Source organism: Chironomus tepperi, unplaced genomic scaffold, assembly GCF_022539635.2.
Source record: "Chironomus tepperi strain 1889 unplaced genomic scaffold, CSIRO-AGI_Ctep_v1 contig_354, whole genome shotgun sequence".
Classification (NCBI taxonomy): domain Eukaryota; kingdom Metazoa; phylum Arthropoda; class Insecta; order Diptera; family Chironomidae; genus Chironomus; species Chironomus tepperi.
This window is the reverse complement of record NW_027226476.1, coordinates 7,631-25,467: the sequence shown is the minus strand read 5'-3', so window position 1 is coordinate 25,467 and position 17,837 is coordinate 7,631. Positions and strand designations below refer to the sequence as shown.

The 17,837-nt window shown below is 38.0% G+C and overlaps 1 protein-coding gene, 1 long non-coding RNA gene and 2 pseudogenes across 2 annotated transcripts; 1 reads left to right on the top strand and 3 right to left on the bottom strand.

Moving 5' to 3' along the window:
- Positions 1 to 90: 90 nt before the first annotated feature.
- On the bottom strand, positions 91 to 1,959 carry mri (BTB/POZ domain-containing protein mrityu). Its single transcript, XM_070645759.1, has 5 exons — positions 1,653 to 1,959; positions 1,345 to 1,496; positions 868 to 1,276; positions 479 to 810; positions 91 to 408 (listed from the first exon to the last, which is right to left on the bottom strand). The coding sequence occupies exons 1-5, from the start codon at positions 1,799 to 1,801 to the stop codon at positions 230 to 232; spliced, it is 1,221 nt and encodes a 406-aa protein (XP_070501860.1). The 5' UTR covers positions 1,802 to 1,959; the 3' UTR covers positions 91 to 229.
- Positions 1,960 to 2,340: 381 nt separating this feature from the next.
- LOC139094385 (T-complex protein 1 subunit beta pseudogene) lies at positions 2,341 to 4,365 on the bottom strand (annotated as a pseudogene).
- Positions 4,236 to 5,015, bottom strand: LOC139094633 (T-complex protein 1 subunit beta pseudogene; annotated as a pseudogene).
- A 1,106-nt stretch (positions 5,016 to 6,121) lies between these two features.
- LOC139094725 (uncharacterized) lies at positions 6,122 to 6,798 on the top strand. Its single transcript, XR_011544791.1, has 3 exons — positions 6,122 to 6,241; positions 6,310 to 6,528; positions 6,597 to 6,798. It is a non-coding gene; the product is annotated as an uncharacterized lncRNA (long non-coding RNA).
- The last annotated feature ends 11,039 nt before the right edge of the window (positions 6,799 to 17,837 follow it).

The following is a 17,837-nucleotide window of genomic DNA, read 5'->3' as shown; positions in this document are numbered from 1 at the left end:
TTTTGACCGTTATTTTGGTAACGAAAATGTCCTGCTTTGAAGCACGTATTATTGTGTTTCGAAAATTTATCAAGCGTCATGCGAAAACAGTTTGATATTTTCTTTGCGTTTATTTATTTACCTTTTGTTAGATTAGTAGGTACTTTAAAAAAATTCATACATATTTAAAACATTCAGTGGTTGGTTACATATCTTATGAAAGTAATCTTTATTAGCATCCATTGCGATTTTATTCGCCTTGAGCTATCTGCTGTACATTATTTCCATCATCCACAAAGTCTTCACCTGCTCGATTCTCATTATTTGGAACTTCGTCTAGCTCATTTCGTTGGGATACTTCAACCACTTCAATATTATTTGATGCATCCACAATATGATTTTCGAGCGGCGGATCAGCTGTTGCTTCAGCTTCAAAATAAATAATTGTTATTTATTAATACTAAAACGTAAACTTATCAAGTACAACTTATCAATTTACCTAAATTCGTTACTGATTTTGATTTGACGCATTGAAAATCCACATGACGACTTTTTGCTTCTTCCTTTTCCCAGCTCATGTGAATGAATGGTCTCTGTACATAGTTGTAAATCACTTCAGCTCTTCCATCTGGTCTTTTTTTGATCTTTTCTTTATATGTTGGCCATCCTTCGATTCCTAATCGGATTTTCTTCAAACCACGGTCTTTTAGGACTAGTTTAGCAACTTCTCTATTCTCAATATATTTGAAAAATCGATACATTGCATTGCTGGTAACCGTTTGACTATACTCTTCTCCCATCATTTGTGTAGTTGGTGGATAATCAGCATCCCTTAAAAATACACACATATATGATATAAATTTATTGTAGTTTACAGCTGTAACTTACCATTCAACGAAATCATCCTCTAATAAAACAACTATGTGACACTCACGATCTCCTCGTTGAGCGCTATTTACCATTAAGGGCAGAAGAAGTTCTTCTAAAAATGCTTCAAATTGTAATCTGGCACCTTCATTTGATAATTCATGCAGTAAGCCTCTTAAATTCTGACATCTAATCGTTTGTGCATCAAACGGAACCATTAAATAATCACAAGCTTCTCTCAATTCTTGAACAGAAACGCCACTTGGACATTTAATATATCCGCATTTATAATAGTCTAGGATTGCTCGAAATACAGTTGATGATAGTCCTTCAGCCACCTCATATTCACCTCTTTCGTTCGGTACTTGCCATTCAATTCCAGATGAGAACATTCTTCCTAACAAAGAATTTGGATGTTGAACTAAAAGACCTGCAGATAGAGTGTACAATGTAGATAACTTTTTCAACAAAAAAAATGTCATTAAACTTTCAACTTACTTGGATCAATTATGAAACGAGATTTATCAACTAGTAATGTGATACGTTCGTGATTTCCATCTTGAGAACTGCCTGTAATATTCATTTTGGCTAAACTCGACGACGGAACTGTCTGTAGTTTTGTTATGTTTGTTGTTTTTGCATTAATTTGTCTAAATAATAAAAAAAATATATGACCCAAATTAAAAAGGGCTAATGTTAAAGATTTTGAAATTTTTCACAAAGAAAAATGATCACAGAGAACGTTTTCCAAAGATTATTGTGTTTTAATATAACTTTAACTATAATTACAAGAAAAAGCCAGATACCTTCTGAAGATCCTTCGTCTATCTGCAAAATCAGCATGTTCATCGCTGCTGCTTGATTCCTCAAGATCAGGTGAAAAATTTCTAAAACTCTTCATATCTTTTGTAAAGCAGTTATTTCCTTTTATACACTTTATAAATGCATTAAGCATGTAAATCTGAATTAAGCCAATACTAAAATTTTGTTTAACACTATGAAAAGAATCTTTAAAATACGTAAAAGGAGTTAATTCAATTTTTTTTATATTATTTTTCAAAACTTAGCTTTCGTAAATATTCTCTTTAAAGGGGGACTCTAAATTGTGTTGTATGGTTATGTATCACTTAGGAATTTGATATTTATAGCGCATTTTTATGTTTGCACATAAATTATGAAAAAAAACTTCATGATTAATATTAGAGGAAAATTAAAGAAAAATAGTTAAACTTTCTTAATTTATTAAAGAAGCATTAGCTTCGATAGATGAGTTTTCAAGTTCGACAAGCGAATCATCCTTGATAAAAGGTGAGTGAAGCACTTCAGAAAATAAAAGTGGACATTAACGGTTGTTTTAAAATTGAAATTGAAAAATTGAACTTTAGTTTTGTCTGAAACTTTTTCATCAAAAAAAAAAAAAATTAATTACAGAATAAGGAAAATAGACCAAAAGGAGTACTTCAAGAGATTATTATGCACCGATAAACAGTTGGAGAAGAGAAAGAAGAAGAAATCAAAAGAGAAATGTACAAAAATTGGTAAGAAAATGTAAGTTTTATATTTTCCATCAGGAATTTAATTAATTTTTTGATTTTTTTAGAATGGAAGCTTGGAATGCAAACTGCAGCTATTTTGCAGGAAATTTGAAGATAACATAAATTTTTATATTTTGCAGGAGCTTGCAGATAATTTACAGCTCGCTTGCAGATGAATTTTTCTCAACATTTTGCAGGAGCTTTGCAGCTAATTTACTACTGAGATTTTTTGAATTTAGTGGTCGTTTATATGAAAATTTACCGAATTAAAGAAAATTTATAAGAAAAAAATTTGCAGATAAATTGCAGATATGCATTTAAATTTATACACATTAACATAGTCTTATCATTATTTTTTGAATTAGAAATGTGATTAATTATTGTGTTACAGTTATTCGTTTCAACACAAACTGGTAAAATTAAGTGCAAAATAATGTGTAGGAGGAAGAGAAAATATTAATGCAGCATGATGATTAAGGCAATTAATAAAATAAGCTTTTTAGCATGGACGATTATCACTTGTACGTCTTCGTGGTGCACATTTGATGATGTTATCAACACGAAGGATCATTTCGGCAGCTTCACTTGCTGATAATAAAACTTGACGCTTAACAGCAAATGATTCAGTAATTCCGAGTTCCTTCATGCATCCAACTTTTCCAACGTCCATGTTAAGACCCATTGTGCAGGTTCCTTGAGTGTGTGCTCTCAATTCAGAAACAAGCTGTGCTGAGTCATAACCAGCATTATCGGCAATTACAGTTGGAAGTTGGAATAAAGTGCGAGCAAAAGCTTCCATTGCAATTGCTTCCTTTCCTGGAGTTTCGCTGGCTCTCTTGAGTACAGCACATGCCATTAATGATTCAGAGTATCCACCACCAAATACAACACGTGATTCCTTGACCGTTGCTGTCGGCTTCATCGACAATTTGTTGTGTAGCACCACGAATAATAATTGTACATGATTCACCTAATTTCACACCACTGAATATCAAAAGAGTATCTTCGACGGTTCCCATTTTAACCATTTCTGGATTATCGAATGTGGAGACAATTTCTTCTTCAGTAACTAAAGCTAATCGTTCAATTCCATCAAAATCAGCATGTTCGATGGCCATAATACCAGCATCAGCAAAAAGTTGTTCTGGATAATTGTAAATCAACTGACGATTAATGAAAACATTACATTTATGATTTAAAATTTTGTTGACTTTGTCTTTCATCTTTTCCTTCTCGGCCATCTCGAGATCTGCAATTTTTGACATCGAGTCAACTTTGATATGAGATCCAAATACTTTAATCTTATCGGTATCCATTAGTGTATTAGCAATTAAAATCTTTGCATTCTCAAATCTTTTTGGTTGATGAACTCCTGGACGTTTATCAAGCAAGAAACCTTCATCAAGGAATGAATCTTCTAAAGTTCCACCAGATTTTTTGATCAATTGAATTGCTGTCAATTCACCGGAACCTTTAAGACGTAAAACAGCATCAACTGCCAATTTGATTTGGAAAAGAGCTCTTTGTGCTGAGATAAAATCTTGGAACTTAAAGTTGTTCGTGCAATGTTCAATAAATCTTCCTTGAATTTCTCAGTATCTCCTGAATGGTCTTGTGCTGATTTTGTAAGAGCTTCACGGGCAACTTCTGCAGCAGTTCTCCATCCAGCAATAATTGTTTGTGGATGGATTTTAAGCTCCAAAAAGCTTCTCAGCTTCTCTCAATAGTTCAGAAGCTAAAATAGTTACTAATGTTGTTCCATCACCGACTTCTTGTACTTCCTGTACTTCCTGTACTTTTCAACTAAAATCTTTGCAGCTGGATTGCAGGCTGGATTGTCAACATCCACAGATTTTAAAATTGTTGAACCATCACTTGTGACTTCAACGCTTCCAGCACTTCGTCCATAAGGTACTAAAATTTTATCCATTCCCTTTGGGCCGAGTGTACTCTTAACTAAATCTCCAATAGCGAAATTAGATGATTAAAACCTAAAAGAAATAAGATAAGAAAAAAATAACAAAATTAATGACGAAAATATTTTTTCGATTTAAATGATTTTAGTTAATTTTACTCACCATTTTTCATGTGTATTCCATCCTATTAGTCCTTATGTGTGTGCTGAAATTAAATTAGATGATTAAAACCTAAAAGAAATAAGATAACAAAAAAATAACAAAATTAATGACAAAATATTATACACCTTGAATTTCTCAGTATCTCCTGAATGGTCTTGTGCTGATTTTGTAAAAGCTTCACGGGCAACTTCTGCAGCAGTTCTCCATCGAGCAATAATTGTTTGTGGATGGATTTTAAGCTCAATAAGCTTCTCAGCTTCTCTCAATAGTTCAGAAGCTAAAACAGTTACTGATGTTGTTCCATCACCGACTTCTTGTACTTCCTGTACTTCCTGTACTTTTCAACTAAAATCTTTGCAGCTGGATTGTCAACACCCACAGATTTTAAAATTGTTGCACCATCATTTGTGACTTCAACGCTTCCAGCACTTCGTAAATAAGATACTAAAATTTTATCCATTCCCTTTGGGCCGAGTGTACTCTTAACTAAATCTCCAATAGCGATTACTCCAACAAACGACGATAAACGAGCAATTCTGAAATTCTGAGATGATGATTAAAACCTAAAAGAAATAAGATAACAAAATTAATGACGATAATATTTTTCCGATTTAAATGATTTTAGTTAATTTTACTCACCATTTTTCATGTGTATTCTATCCTATTGGTCCTTATGTGTGTGCTGAAATTAAATTAGATGATTAAAACCTAATAGAAATAAGATAAAAAAATTAATTTTTTTAAGCTGAAAATTTTACACAATTTTAATTATTGTCACTAAATGATAAACAATTTACCTACACAAGTTGAGTTGTATCTGCTGATATTGTCACTGTGGATCTAATTGTGAGTTAAAAAAATTAATTTAATTACATTTTTGGGTGACTTATGAAAAAATTTTTGAGTAAAAATATTTTTAGAAAACATTTTTTTGTGACTAATCCGTGCATATTTGAATTAGACAAGTTGAGTTTTATCTCTTAATTAACTCACTGCGGTTCCATTTCAAGCATTAAATCTTAATTTAGATGAAAAAAAGGGTGATTTTTGGACTTAGGAATTTTATAAGGGGGCGGCGGGGGCGTAATAGGGCGGGAGGTGTGGGGAGTTCCCGTGATGATTAAAAAATGAAAGTGCAATAAAATAATTAATTTAACTAATTTCTATTTTGATTTAATTATTTAATTAGTTTTTAATGTGTTCCTATTATGATTTTTTATGACTTCTATATTTTATTTCAGTGAATCATGCATTAATTAATGAAAAAATTAGTAAAAATATTTTTTCATACAAAAATTTATTTTTTCATACAAAATATTATTTTCTCATACAAAATATTATGTTTTCATAGAAAAAATTTTACGAAATTTTTGAATTTAAATTTGTAGAACACTTATGAACACCAAAGTAAGAAACACACACAAAAAAAAATTTTTTTTAAACGCATATTTTTATTTTAAAATTTTTTTTGTACACTAATTAACATCGAAGTAAGAAACACACATACTATAAAAAAATTTATAACACATTTTTAGCGCATTTTTGGAATTAAAGAAATGAGATAGGAATAACTTAGCTGAATAGCATTATGCTTTGCATTAGTTTGACGAAATTTTATGATTTACCGACTGTTTCAAATTTGAAATGTTTTTGAATTTTCCTGTAAAATAATCAAGCAAGCAAAAATAATTCCGTAGAAAATAATCAATTTAACTAGTTTAATCTTAAAATTAAGTGCTGTGGACAAGAAAAGTACATACATAAACTTATTATCTACATGATGTAAGTAGTAGAAACTCACTATTTTGTATTAATGTGATAAATTTTAATTTTTTAATAATTATTTCTAGACAATTAAGAAATCGACTTATTGAACGCATTACCCGAGGAAATTTTCAATGAAATTATAACTTATTTTAATGCAAAGGATGTCCTGAAAGCATCATTGGTCAGCAAACGATGGTATTTAATGATTGGAGAAGCATGTATGAGAAAAATATCAACAAAATACACTCAGTTCAACTGCAAAAATGATGTTGATCCATTGTTAAACATATTATCTACATGATGTAAGTAGTAGAAACTCACTATTCTGTAGTAATATGATAAATTTTAATTTTTTAATAATTATTTCTAGAAAATTAAGAAATGGACTTATTGAACGCATTACCCGAGGAAATTTTCAATGAAATTATAACTTATTTTAATGCAAAGGATGTCCTGAAAGCATCATTGGTCAGCAAACGATGGTATCTAATGATTGGAGAAGCATGTATGAGAAAAATATCAACAAAATACACTCAGTTCAACTGCAAAATGATGTTGATCCATTGTTAAAAAGTGAACGTAAAAATCAGAACTTATTGGAAAGGTATTAACAAGAGGCAACTTTCGTACCTTGACACCAAAGTACGAAAGTCCTTGTGTGAGGAGATAGAGCGCATTTTAGTTTTTCAACTTCAAAGTGTCATAGCTCGGAGACGAAGAAGAGTTAAGAGATGGTTGATACAGCGTTGGATAGGGGTCAACACGAGGCAAATTTCGTCTGAAGACACCAAAGCGTGAAAGTCCTTCTGTGAAGCACCAGAGCAAATTTTTGAAAAACACGTGTTTTTTTCAATTTTTTCGAAAAAACACGTGTAGCTCGGGACTGGCAACGAGTTAAGAGACGTGTGATACATCGTTGGATAGGTCTTGGAGAGACGCAACTTTCGTTCTTTGACACCAAAGCGTGAAAATGCTCCTGTGAGGCGCCAGAGCAAGTTTTCCGAAAACAATGGAAAATGCTGAGTCATTGTCCATTGTTTAACTTCAAAGTGGAATAGCTCCTAAACGGAAAGGAGTTAAGAGACGTGTGATACATCGTTGGATAGGTCTTGGGGAGGAGCAACTTTCGTTCTTTGACACCAAAGTACGAAAGTCCTTCTGTGAGGAGATAGAGCGCTTTTTTCGAAAACAATGGAAAATGCTGAGTCATTCTCCATTGTTTAACTTCAAAGTGGAATAGCTCCTAAACGGAAAGGAGTTAAGAGATGGTTGAGGTAGCGTTGGAAAGGTATTAACAAGAGGCAACTTTCGTACCTTGACACCAAAGTACGAAAGTCCTTGTGTGAGGAGATAGAGCGCATTTTAGTTTTTCAACTTCAAAGTGTCATAGCTCGGAGACGAAGAAGAGTTAAGAGATGGTTGATACAGCGTTGGATAGGGGTCAACACGAGGCAAATTTCGTCTGAAGACACCAAAGCGTGAAAGTCCTTCTGTGAAGCACCAGAGCAAATTTTTGAAAAACACGTGTTTTTTTCAATTTTTTCGAAAAAACACGTGTAGCTCGGGACTGGCAACGAGTTAAGAGACGTGTGATACATCGTTGGATAGGTCTTGGAGAGACGCAACTTTCGTTCTTTGACACCAAAGCGTGAAAATGCTCCTGTGAGGCGCCAGAGCAAGTTTTCCGAAAACAATGGAAAATGCTGAGTCATTGTCCATTGTTTAACTTCAAAGTGGAATAGCTCCTAAACGGAAAGGAGTTAAGAGACGTGTGATACATCGTTGGATAGGTCTTGGGGAGGAGCAACTTTCGTTCTTTGACACCAAAGTACGAAAGTCCTTCTGTGAGGAGATAGAGCGCTTTTTTCGAAAACAATGGAAAATGCTGAGTCATTCTCCATTGTTTAACTTCAAAGTGGAATAGCTCCTAAACGGAAAGGAGTTAAGAGATGGTTGAGGTAGCGTTGGAAAGGTATTAACAAGAGGCAACTTTCGTACCTTGACACCAAAGTACGAAAGTCCTTGTGTGAGGAGATAGAGCGCATTTTAGTTTTTCAACTTCAAAGTGTCATAGCTCGGAGACGAAGAAGAGTTAAGAGATGGTTGATACAGCGTTGGATAGGGGTCAACACGAGGCAAATTTCGTCTGAAGACACCAAAGCGTGAAAGTCCTTCTGTGAAGCACCAGAGCAAATTTTTGAAAAACACGTGTTTTTTTCAATTTTTTCGAAAAAACACGTGTAGCTCGGGACTGGCAACGAGTTAAGAGACGTGTGATACATCGTTGGATAGGTCTTGGAGAGACGCAACTTTCGTTCTTTGACACCAAAGCGTGAAAATGCTCCTGTGAGGCGCCAGAGCAAGTTTTCCGAAAACAATGGAAAATGCTGAGTCATTGTCCATTGTTTAACTTCAAAGTGGAATAGCTCCTAAACGGAAAGGAGTTAAGAGACGTGTGATACATCGTTGGATAGGTCTTGGGGAGGAGCAACTTTCGTTCTTTGACACCAAAGTACGAAAGTCCTTCTGTGAGGAGATAGAGCGCTTTTTTCGAAAACAATGGAAAATGCTGAGTCATTCTCCATTGTTTAACTTCAAAGTGGAATAGCTCCTAAACGGAAAGGAGTTAAGAGATGGTTGAGGTAGCGTTGGAAAGGTATTAACAAGAGGCAACTTTCGTACCTTGACACCAAAGTACGAAAGTCCTTGTGTGAGGAGATAGAGCGCATTTTAGTTTTTCAACTTCAAAGTGTCATAGCTCGGAGACGAAGAAGAGTTAAGAGATGGTTGATACAGCGTTGGATAGGGGTCAACACGAGGCAAATTTCGTCTGAAGACACCAAAGCGTGAAAGTCCTTCTGTGAAGCACCAGAGCAAATTTTTGAAAAACACGTGTTTTTTTCAATTTTTTCGAAAAAACACGTGTAGCTCGGGACTGGCAACGAGTTAAGAGACGTGTGATACATCGTTGGATAGGTCTTGGAGAGACGCAACTTTCGTTCTTTGACACCAAAGCGTGAAAATGCTCCTGTGAGGCGCCAGAGCAAGTTTTCCGAAAACAATGGAAAATGCTGAGTCATTGTCCATTGTTTAACTTCAAAGTGGAATAGCTCCTAAACGGAAAGGAGTTAAGAGACGTGTGATACATCGTTGGATAGGTCTTGGGGAGGAGCAACTTTCGTTCTTTGACACCAAAGTACGAAAGTCCTTCTGTGAGGAGATAGAGCGCTTTTTCGAAAACAATGGAAAATGCTGAGTCATTCTCCATTGTTTAACTTCAAAGTGGAATAGCTCCTAAACGGAAAGGAGTTAAGAGATGGTTGAGGTAGCGTTGGAAAGGTATTAACAAGAGGCAACTTTCGTACCTTGACACCAAAGTACGAAAGTCCTTGTGTGAGGAGATAGAGCGCATTTTAGTTTTTCAACTTCAAAGTGTCATAGCTCGGAGACGAAGAAGAGTTAAGAGATGGTTGATACAGCGTTGGATAGGGGTCAACACGAGGCAAATTTCGTCTGAAGACACCAAAGCGTGAAAGTCCTTCTGTGAAGCACCAGAGCAAATTTTTGAAAAACACGTGTTTTTTTCAATTTTTTCGAAAAAACACGTGTAGCTCGGGACTGGCAACGAGTTAAGAGACGTGTGATACATCGTTGGATAGGTCTTGGAGAGACGCAACTTTCGTTCTTTGACACCAAAGCGTGAAAATGCTCCTGTGAGGCGCCAGAGCAAGTTTTCCGAAAACAATGGAAAATGCTGAGTCATTGTCCATTGTTTAACTTCAAAGTGGAATAGCTCCTAAACGGAAAGGAGTTAAGAGACGTGTGATACATCGTTGGATAGGTCTTGGGGAGGAGCAACTTTCGTTCTTTGACACCAAAGTACGAAAGTCCTTCTGTGAGGAGATAGAGCGCTTTTTTCGAAAACAATGGAAAATGCTGAGTCATTCTCCATTGTTTAACTTCAAAGTGGAATAGCTCCTAAACGGAAAGGAGTTAAGAGATGGTTGAGGTAGCGTTGGAAAGGTATTAACAAGAGGCAACTTTCGTACCTTGACACCAAAGTACGAAAGTCCTTGTGTGAGGAGATAGAGCGCATTTTAGTTTTTCAACTTCAAAGTGTCATAGCTCGGAGACGAAGAAGAGTTAAGAGATGGTTGATACAGCGTTGGATAGGGGTCAACACGAGGCAAATTTCGTCTGAAGACACCAAAGCGTGAAAGTCCTTCTGTGAAGCACCAGAGCAAATTTTTGAAAAACACGTGTTTTTTTCAATTTTTTCGAAAAAACACGTGTAGCTCGGGACTGGCAACGAGTTAAGAGACGTGTGATACATCGTTGGATAGGTCTTGGAGAGACGCAACTTTCGTTCTTTGACACCAAAGCGTGAAAATGCTCCTGTGAGGCGCCAGAGCAAGTTTTCCGAAAACAATGGAAAATGCTGAGTCATTGTCCATTGTTTAACTTCAAAGTGGAATAGCTCCTAAACGGAAAGGAGTTAAGAGACGTGTGATACATCGTTGGATAGGTCTTGGGGAGGAGCAACTTTCGTTCTTTGACACCAAAGTACGAAAGTCCTTCTGTGAGGAGATAGAGCGCTTTTTTCGAAAACAATGGAAAATGCTGAGTCATTCTCCATTGTTTAACTTCAAAGTGGAATAGCTCCTAAACGGAAAGGAGTTAAGAGATGGTTGAGGTAGCGTTGGAAAGGTATTAACAAGAGGCAACTTTCGTACCTTGACACCAAAGTACGAAAGTCCTTGTGTGAGGAGATAGAGCGCATTTTAGTTTTTCAACTTCAAAGTGTCATAGCTCGGAGACGAAGAAGAGTTAAGAGATGGTTGATACAGCGTTGGATAGGGGTCAACACGAGGCAAATTTCGTCTGAAGACACCAAAGCGTGAAAGTCCTTCTGTGAAGCACCAGAGCAAATTTTTGAAAAACACGTGTTTTTTTCAATTTTTTCGAAAAAACACGTGTAGCTCGGGACTGGCAACGAGTTAAGAGACGTGTGATACATCGTTGGATAGGTCTTGGAGAGACGCAACTTTCGTTCTTTGACACCAAAGCGTGAAAATGCTCCTGTGAGGCGCCAGAGCAAGTTTTCCGAAAACAATGGAAAATGCTGAGTCATTGTCCATTGTTTAACTTCAAAGTGGAATAGCTCCTAAACGGAAAGGAGTTAAGAGACGTGTGATACATCGTTGGATAGGTCTTGGGGAGGAGCAACTTTCGTTCTTTGACACCAAAGTACGAAAGTCCTTCTGTGAGGAGATAGAGCGCTTTTTTCGAAAACAATGGAAAATGCTGAGTCATTCTCCATTGTTTAACTTCAAAGTGGAATAGCTCCTAAACGGAAAGGAGTTAAGAGATGGTTGAGGTAGCGTTGGAAAGGTATTAACAAGAGGCAACTTTCGTACCTTGACACCAAAGTACGAAAGTCCTTGTGTGAGGAGATAGAGCGCATTTTAGTTTTTCAACTTCAAAGTGTCATAGCTCGGAGACGAAGAAGAGTTAAGAGATGGTTGATACAGCGTTGGATAGGGGTCAACACGAGGCAAATTTCGTCTGAAGACACCAAAGCGTGAAAGTCCTTCTGTGAAGCACCAGAGCAAATTTTTGAAAAACACGTGTTTTTTTCAATTTTTTCGAAAAAACACGTGTAGCTCGGGACTGGCAACGAGTTAAGAGACGTGTGATACATCGTTGGATAGGTCTTGGAGAGACGCAACTTTCGTTCTTTGACACCAAAGCGTGAAAATGCTCCTGTGAGGCGCCAGAGCAAGTTTTCCGAAAACAATGGAAAATGCTGAGTCATTGTCCATTGTTTAACTTCAAAGTGGAATAGCTCCTAAACGGAAAGGAGTTAAGAGACGTGTGATACATCGTTGGATAGGTCTTGGGGAGGAGCAACTTTCGTTCTTTGACACCAAAGTACGAAAGTCCTTCTGTGAGGAGATAGAGCGCTTTTTTCGAAAACAATGGAAAATGCTGAGTCATTCTCCATTGTTTAACTTCAAAGTGGAATAGCTCCTAAACGGAAAGGAGTTAAGAGATGGTTGAGGTAGCGTTGGAAAGGTATTAACAAGAGGCAACTTTCGTACCTTGACACCAAAGTACGAAAGTCCTTGTGTGAGGAGATAGAGCGCATTTTAGTTTTTCAACTTCAAAGTGTCATAGCTCGGAGACGAAGAAGAGTTAAGAGATGGTTGATACAGCGTTGGATAGGGGTCAACACGAGGCAAATTTCGTCTGAAGACACCAAAGCGTGAAAGTCCTTCTGTGAAGCACCAGAGCAAATTTTTGAAAAACACGTGTTTTTTTCAATTTTTTCGAAAAAACACGTGTAGCTCGGGACTGGCAACGAGTTAAGAGACGTGTGATACATCGTTGGATAGGTCTTGGAGAGACGCAACTTTCGTTCTTTGACACCAAAGCGTGAAAATGCTCCTGTGAGGCGCCAGAGCAAGTTTTCCGAAAACAATGGAAAATGCTGAGTCATTGTCCATTGTTTAACTTCAAAGTGGAATAGCTCCTAAACGGAAAGGAGTTAAGAGACGTGTGATACATCGTTGGATAGGTCTTGGGGAGGAGCAACTTTCGTTCTTTGACACCAAAGTACGAAAGTCCTTCTGTGAGGAGATAGAGCGCTTTTTTCGAAAACAATGGAAAATGCTGAGTCATTCTCCATTGTTTAACTTCAAAGTGGAATAGCTCCTAAACGGAAAGGAGTTAAGAGATGGTTGAGGTAGCGTTGGAAAGGTATTAACAAGAGGCAACTTTCGTACCTTGACACCAAAGTACGAAAGTCCTTGTGTGAGGAGATAGAGCGCATTTTAGTTTTTCAACTTCAAAGTGTCATAGCTCGGAGACGAAGAAGAGTTAAGAGATGGTTGATACAGCGTTGGATAGGGGTCAACACGAGGCAAATTTCGTCTGAAGACACCAAAGCGTGAAAGTCCTTCTGTGAAGCACCAGAGCAAATTTTTGAAAAACACGTGTTTTTTTCAATTTTTTCGAAAAAACACGTGTAGCTCGGGACTGGCAACGAGTTAAGAGACGTGTGATACATCGTTGGATAGGTCTTGGAGAGACGCAACTTTCGTTCTTTGACACCAAAGCGTGAAAATGCTCCTGTGAGGCGCCAGAGCAAGTTTTCCGAAAACAATGGAAAATGCTGAGTCATTGTCCATTGTTTAACTTCAAAGTGGAATAGCTCCTAAACGGAAAGGAGTTAAGAGACGTGTGATACATCGTTGGATAGGTCTTGGGGAGGAGCAACTTTCGTTCTTTGACACCAAAGTACGAAAGTCCTTCTGTGAGGAGATAGAGCGCTTTTTTCGAAAACAATGGAAAATGCTGAGTCATTCTCCATTGTTTAACTTCAAAGTGGAATAGCTCCTAAACGGAAAGGAGTTAAGAGATGGTTGAGGTAGCGTTGGAAAGGTATTAACAAGAGGCAACTTTCGTACCTTGACACCAAAGTACGAAAGTCCTTGTGTGAGGAGATAGAGCGCATTTTAGTTTTTCAACTTCAAAGTGTCATAGCTCGGAGACGAAGAAGAGTTAAGAGATGGTTGATACAGCGTTGGATAGGGGTCAACACGAGGCAAATTTCGTCTGAAGACACCAAAGCGTGAAAGTCCTTCTGTGAAGCACCAGAGCAAATTTTTGAAAAACACGTGTTTTTTTCAATTTTTTCGAAAAAACACGTGTAGCTCGGGACTGGCAACGAGTTAAGAGACGTGTGATACATCGTTGGATAGGTCTTGGAGAGACGCAACTTTCGTTCTTTGACACCAAAGCGTGAAAATGCTCCTGTGAGGCGCCAGAGCAAGTTTTCCGAAAACAATGGAAAATGCTGAGTCATTGTCCATTGTTTAACTTCAAAGTGGAATAGCTCCTAAACGGAAAGGAGTTAAGAGACGTGTGATACATCGTTGGATAGGTCTTGGGGAGGAGCAACTTTCGTTCTTTGACACCAAAGTACGAAAGTCCTTCTGTGAGGAGATAGAGCGCTTTTTTCGAAAACAATGGAAAATGCTGAGTCATTCTCCATTGTTTAACTTCAAAGTGGAATAGCTCCTAAACGGAAAGGAGTTAAGAGATGGTTGAGGTAGCGTTGGAAAGGTATTAACAAGAGGCAACTTTCGTACCTTGACACCAAAGTACGAAAGTCCTTGTGTGAGGAGATAGAGCGCATTTTAGTTTTTCAACTTCAAAGTGTCATAGCTCGGAGACGAAGAAGAGTTAAGAGATGGTTGATACAGCGTTGGATAGGGGTCAACACGAGGCAAATTTCGTCTGAAGACACCAAAGCGTGAAAGTCCTTCTGTGAAGCACCAGAGCAAATTTTTGAAAAACACGTGTTTTTTTCAATTTTTTCGAAAAAACACGTGTAGCTCGGGACTGGCAACGAGTTAAGAGACGTGTGATACATCGTTGGATAGGTCTTGGAGAGACGCAACTTTCGTTCTTTGACACCAAAGCGTGAAAATGCTCCTGTGAGGCGCCAGAGCAAGTTTTCCGAAAACAATGGAAAATGCTGAGTCATTGTCCATTGTTTAACTTCAAAGTGGAATAGCTCCTAAACGGAAAGGAGTTAAGAGACGTGTGATACATCGTTGGATAGGTCTTGGGGAGGAGCAACTTTCGTTCTTTGACACCAAAGTACGAAAGTCCTTCTGTGAGGAGATAGAGCGCTTTTTTCGAAAACAATGGAAAATGCTGAGTCATTCTCCATTGTTTAACTTCAAAGTGGAATAGCTCCTAAACGGAAAGGAGTTAAGAGATGGTTGAGGTAGCGTTGGAAAGGTATTAACAAGAGGCAACTTTCGTACCTTGACACCAAAGTACGAAAGTCCTTGTGTGAGGAGATAGAGCGCATTTTAGTTTTTCAACTTCAAAGTGTCATAGCTCGGAGACGAAGAAGAGTTAAGAGATGGTTGATACAGCGTTGGATAGGGGTCAACACGAGGCAAATTTCGTCTGAAGACACCAAAGCGTGAAAGTCCTTCTGTGAAGCACCAGAGCAAATTTTTGAAAAACACGTGTTTTTTTCAATTTTTTCGAAAAAACACGTGTAGCTCGGGACTGGCAACGAGTTAAGAGACGTGTGATACATCGTTGGATAGGTCTTGGAGAGACGCAACTTTCGTTCTTTGACACCAAAGCGTGAAAATGCTCCTGTGAGGCGCCAGAGCAAGTTTTCCGAAAACAATGGAAAATGCTGAGTCATTGTCCATTGTTTAACTTCAAAGTGGAATAGCTCCTAAACGGAAAGGAGTTAAGAGACGTGTGATACATCGTTGGATAGGTCTTGGGGAGGAGCAACTTTCGTTCTTTGACACCAAAGTACGAAAGTCCTTCTGTGAGGAGATAGAGCGCTTTTTTCGAAAACAATGGAAAATGCTGAGTCATTCTCCATTGTTTAACTTCAAAGTGGAATAGCTCCTAAACGGAAAGGAGTTAAGAGATGGTTGAGGTAGCGTTGGAAAGGTATTAACAAGAGGCAACTTTCGTACCTTGACACCAAAGTACGAAAGTCCTTGTGTGAGGAGATAGAGCGCATTTTAGTTTTTCAACTTCAAAGTGTCATAGCTCGGAGACGAAGAAGAGTTAAGAGATGGTTGATACAGCGTTGGATAGGGGTCAACACGAGGCAAATTTCGTCTGAAGACACCAAAGCGTGAAAGTCCTTCTGTGAAGCACCAGAGCAAATTTTTGAAAAACACGTGTTTTTTTCAATTTTTTCGAAAAAACACGTGTAGCTCGGGACTGGCAACGAGTTAAGAGACGTGTGATACATCGTTGGATAGGTCTTGGAGAGACGCAACTTTCGTTCTTTGACACCAAAGCGTGAAAATGCTCCTGTGAGGCGCCAGAGCAAGTTTTCCGAAAACAATGGAAAATGCTGAGTCATTGTCCATTGTTTAACTTCAAAGTGGAATAGCTCCTAAACGGAAAGGAGTTAAGAGACGTGTGATACATCGTTGGATAGGTCTTGGGGAGGAGCAACTTTCGTTCTTTGACACCAAAGTACGAAAGTCCTTCTGTGAGGAGATAGAGCGCTTTTTTCGAAAACAATGGAAAATGCTGAGTCATTCTCCATTGTTTAACTTCAAAGTGGAATAGCTCCTAAACGGAAAGGAGTTAAGAGATGGTTGAGGTAGCGTTGGAAAGGTATTAACAAGAGGCAACTTTCGTACCTTGACACCAAAGTACGAAAGTCCTTGTGTGAGGAGATAGAGCGCATTTTAGTTTTTCAACTTCAAAGTGTCATAGCTCGGAGACGAAGAAGAGTTAAGAGATGGTTGATACAGCGTTGGATAGGGGTCAACACGAGGCAAATTTCGTCTGAAGACACCAAAGCGTGAAAGTCCTTCTGTGAAGCACCAGAGCAAATTTTTGAAAAACACGTGTTTTTTTCAATTTTTTCGAAAAAACACGTGTAGCTCGGGACTGGCAACGAGTTAAGAGACGTGTGATACATCGTTGGATAGGTCTTGGAGAGACGCAACTTTCGTTCTTTGACACCAAAGCGTGAAAATGCTCCTGTGAGGCGCCAGAGCAAGTTTTCCGAAAACAATGGAAAATGCTGAGTCATTGTCCATTGTTTAACTTCAAAGTGGAATAGCTCCTAAACGGAAAGGAGTTAAGAGACGTGTGATACATCGTTGGATAGGTCTTGGGGAGGAGCAACTTTCGTTCTTTGACACCAAAGTACGACACCAAAGTACGAAAGTCTTCTGTGAGGAGATAGAGCGCTTTTTTCGAAAACAATGGAAAATGCTGAGTCATTCTCCATTGTTTAACTTCAAAGTGGAATAGCTCCTAAACGGAAAGGAGTTAAGAGATGGTTGAGGTAGCGTTGGAAAGGTATTAACAAGAGGCAACTTTCGTACCTTGACACCAAAGTACGAAAGTCCTTGTGTGAGGAGATAGAGCGCATTTTAGTTTTTCAACTTCAAAGTGTCATAGCTCGGAGACGAAGAAGAGTTAAGAGATGGTTGATACAGCGTTGGATAGGGGTCAACACGAGGCAAATTTCGTCTGAAGACACCAAAGCGTGAAAGTCCTTCTGTGAAGCACCAGAGCAAATTTTTGAAAAACACGTGTTTTTTTCAATTTTTTCGAAAAAACACGTGTAGCTCGGGACTGGCAACGAGTTAAGAGACGTGTGATACATCGTTGGATAGGTCTTGGAGAGACGCAACTTTCGTTCTTTGACACCAAAGCGTGAAAATGCTCCTGTGAGGCGCCAGAGCAAGTTTTCCGAAAACAATGGAAAATGCTGAGTCATTGTCCATTGTTTAACTTCAAAGTGGAATAGCTCCTAAACGGAAAGGAGTTAAGAGACGTGTGATACATCGTTGGATAGGTCTTGGGGAGGAGCAACTTTCGTTCTTTGACACCAAAGTACGAAAGTCCTTCTGTGAGGAGATAGAGCGCTTTTTTCGAAAACAATGGAAAATGCTGAGTCATTCTCCATTGTTTAACTTCAAAGTGGAATAGCTCCTAAACGGAAAGGAGTTAAGAGATGGTTGAGGTAGCGTTGGAAAGGTATTAACAAGAGGCAACTTTCGTACCTTGACACCAAAGTACGAAAGTCCTT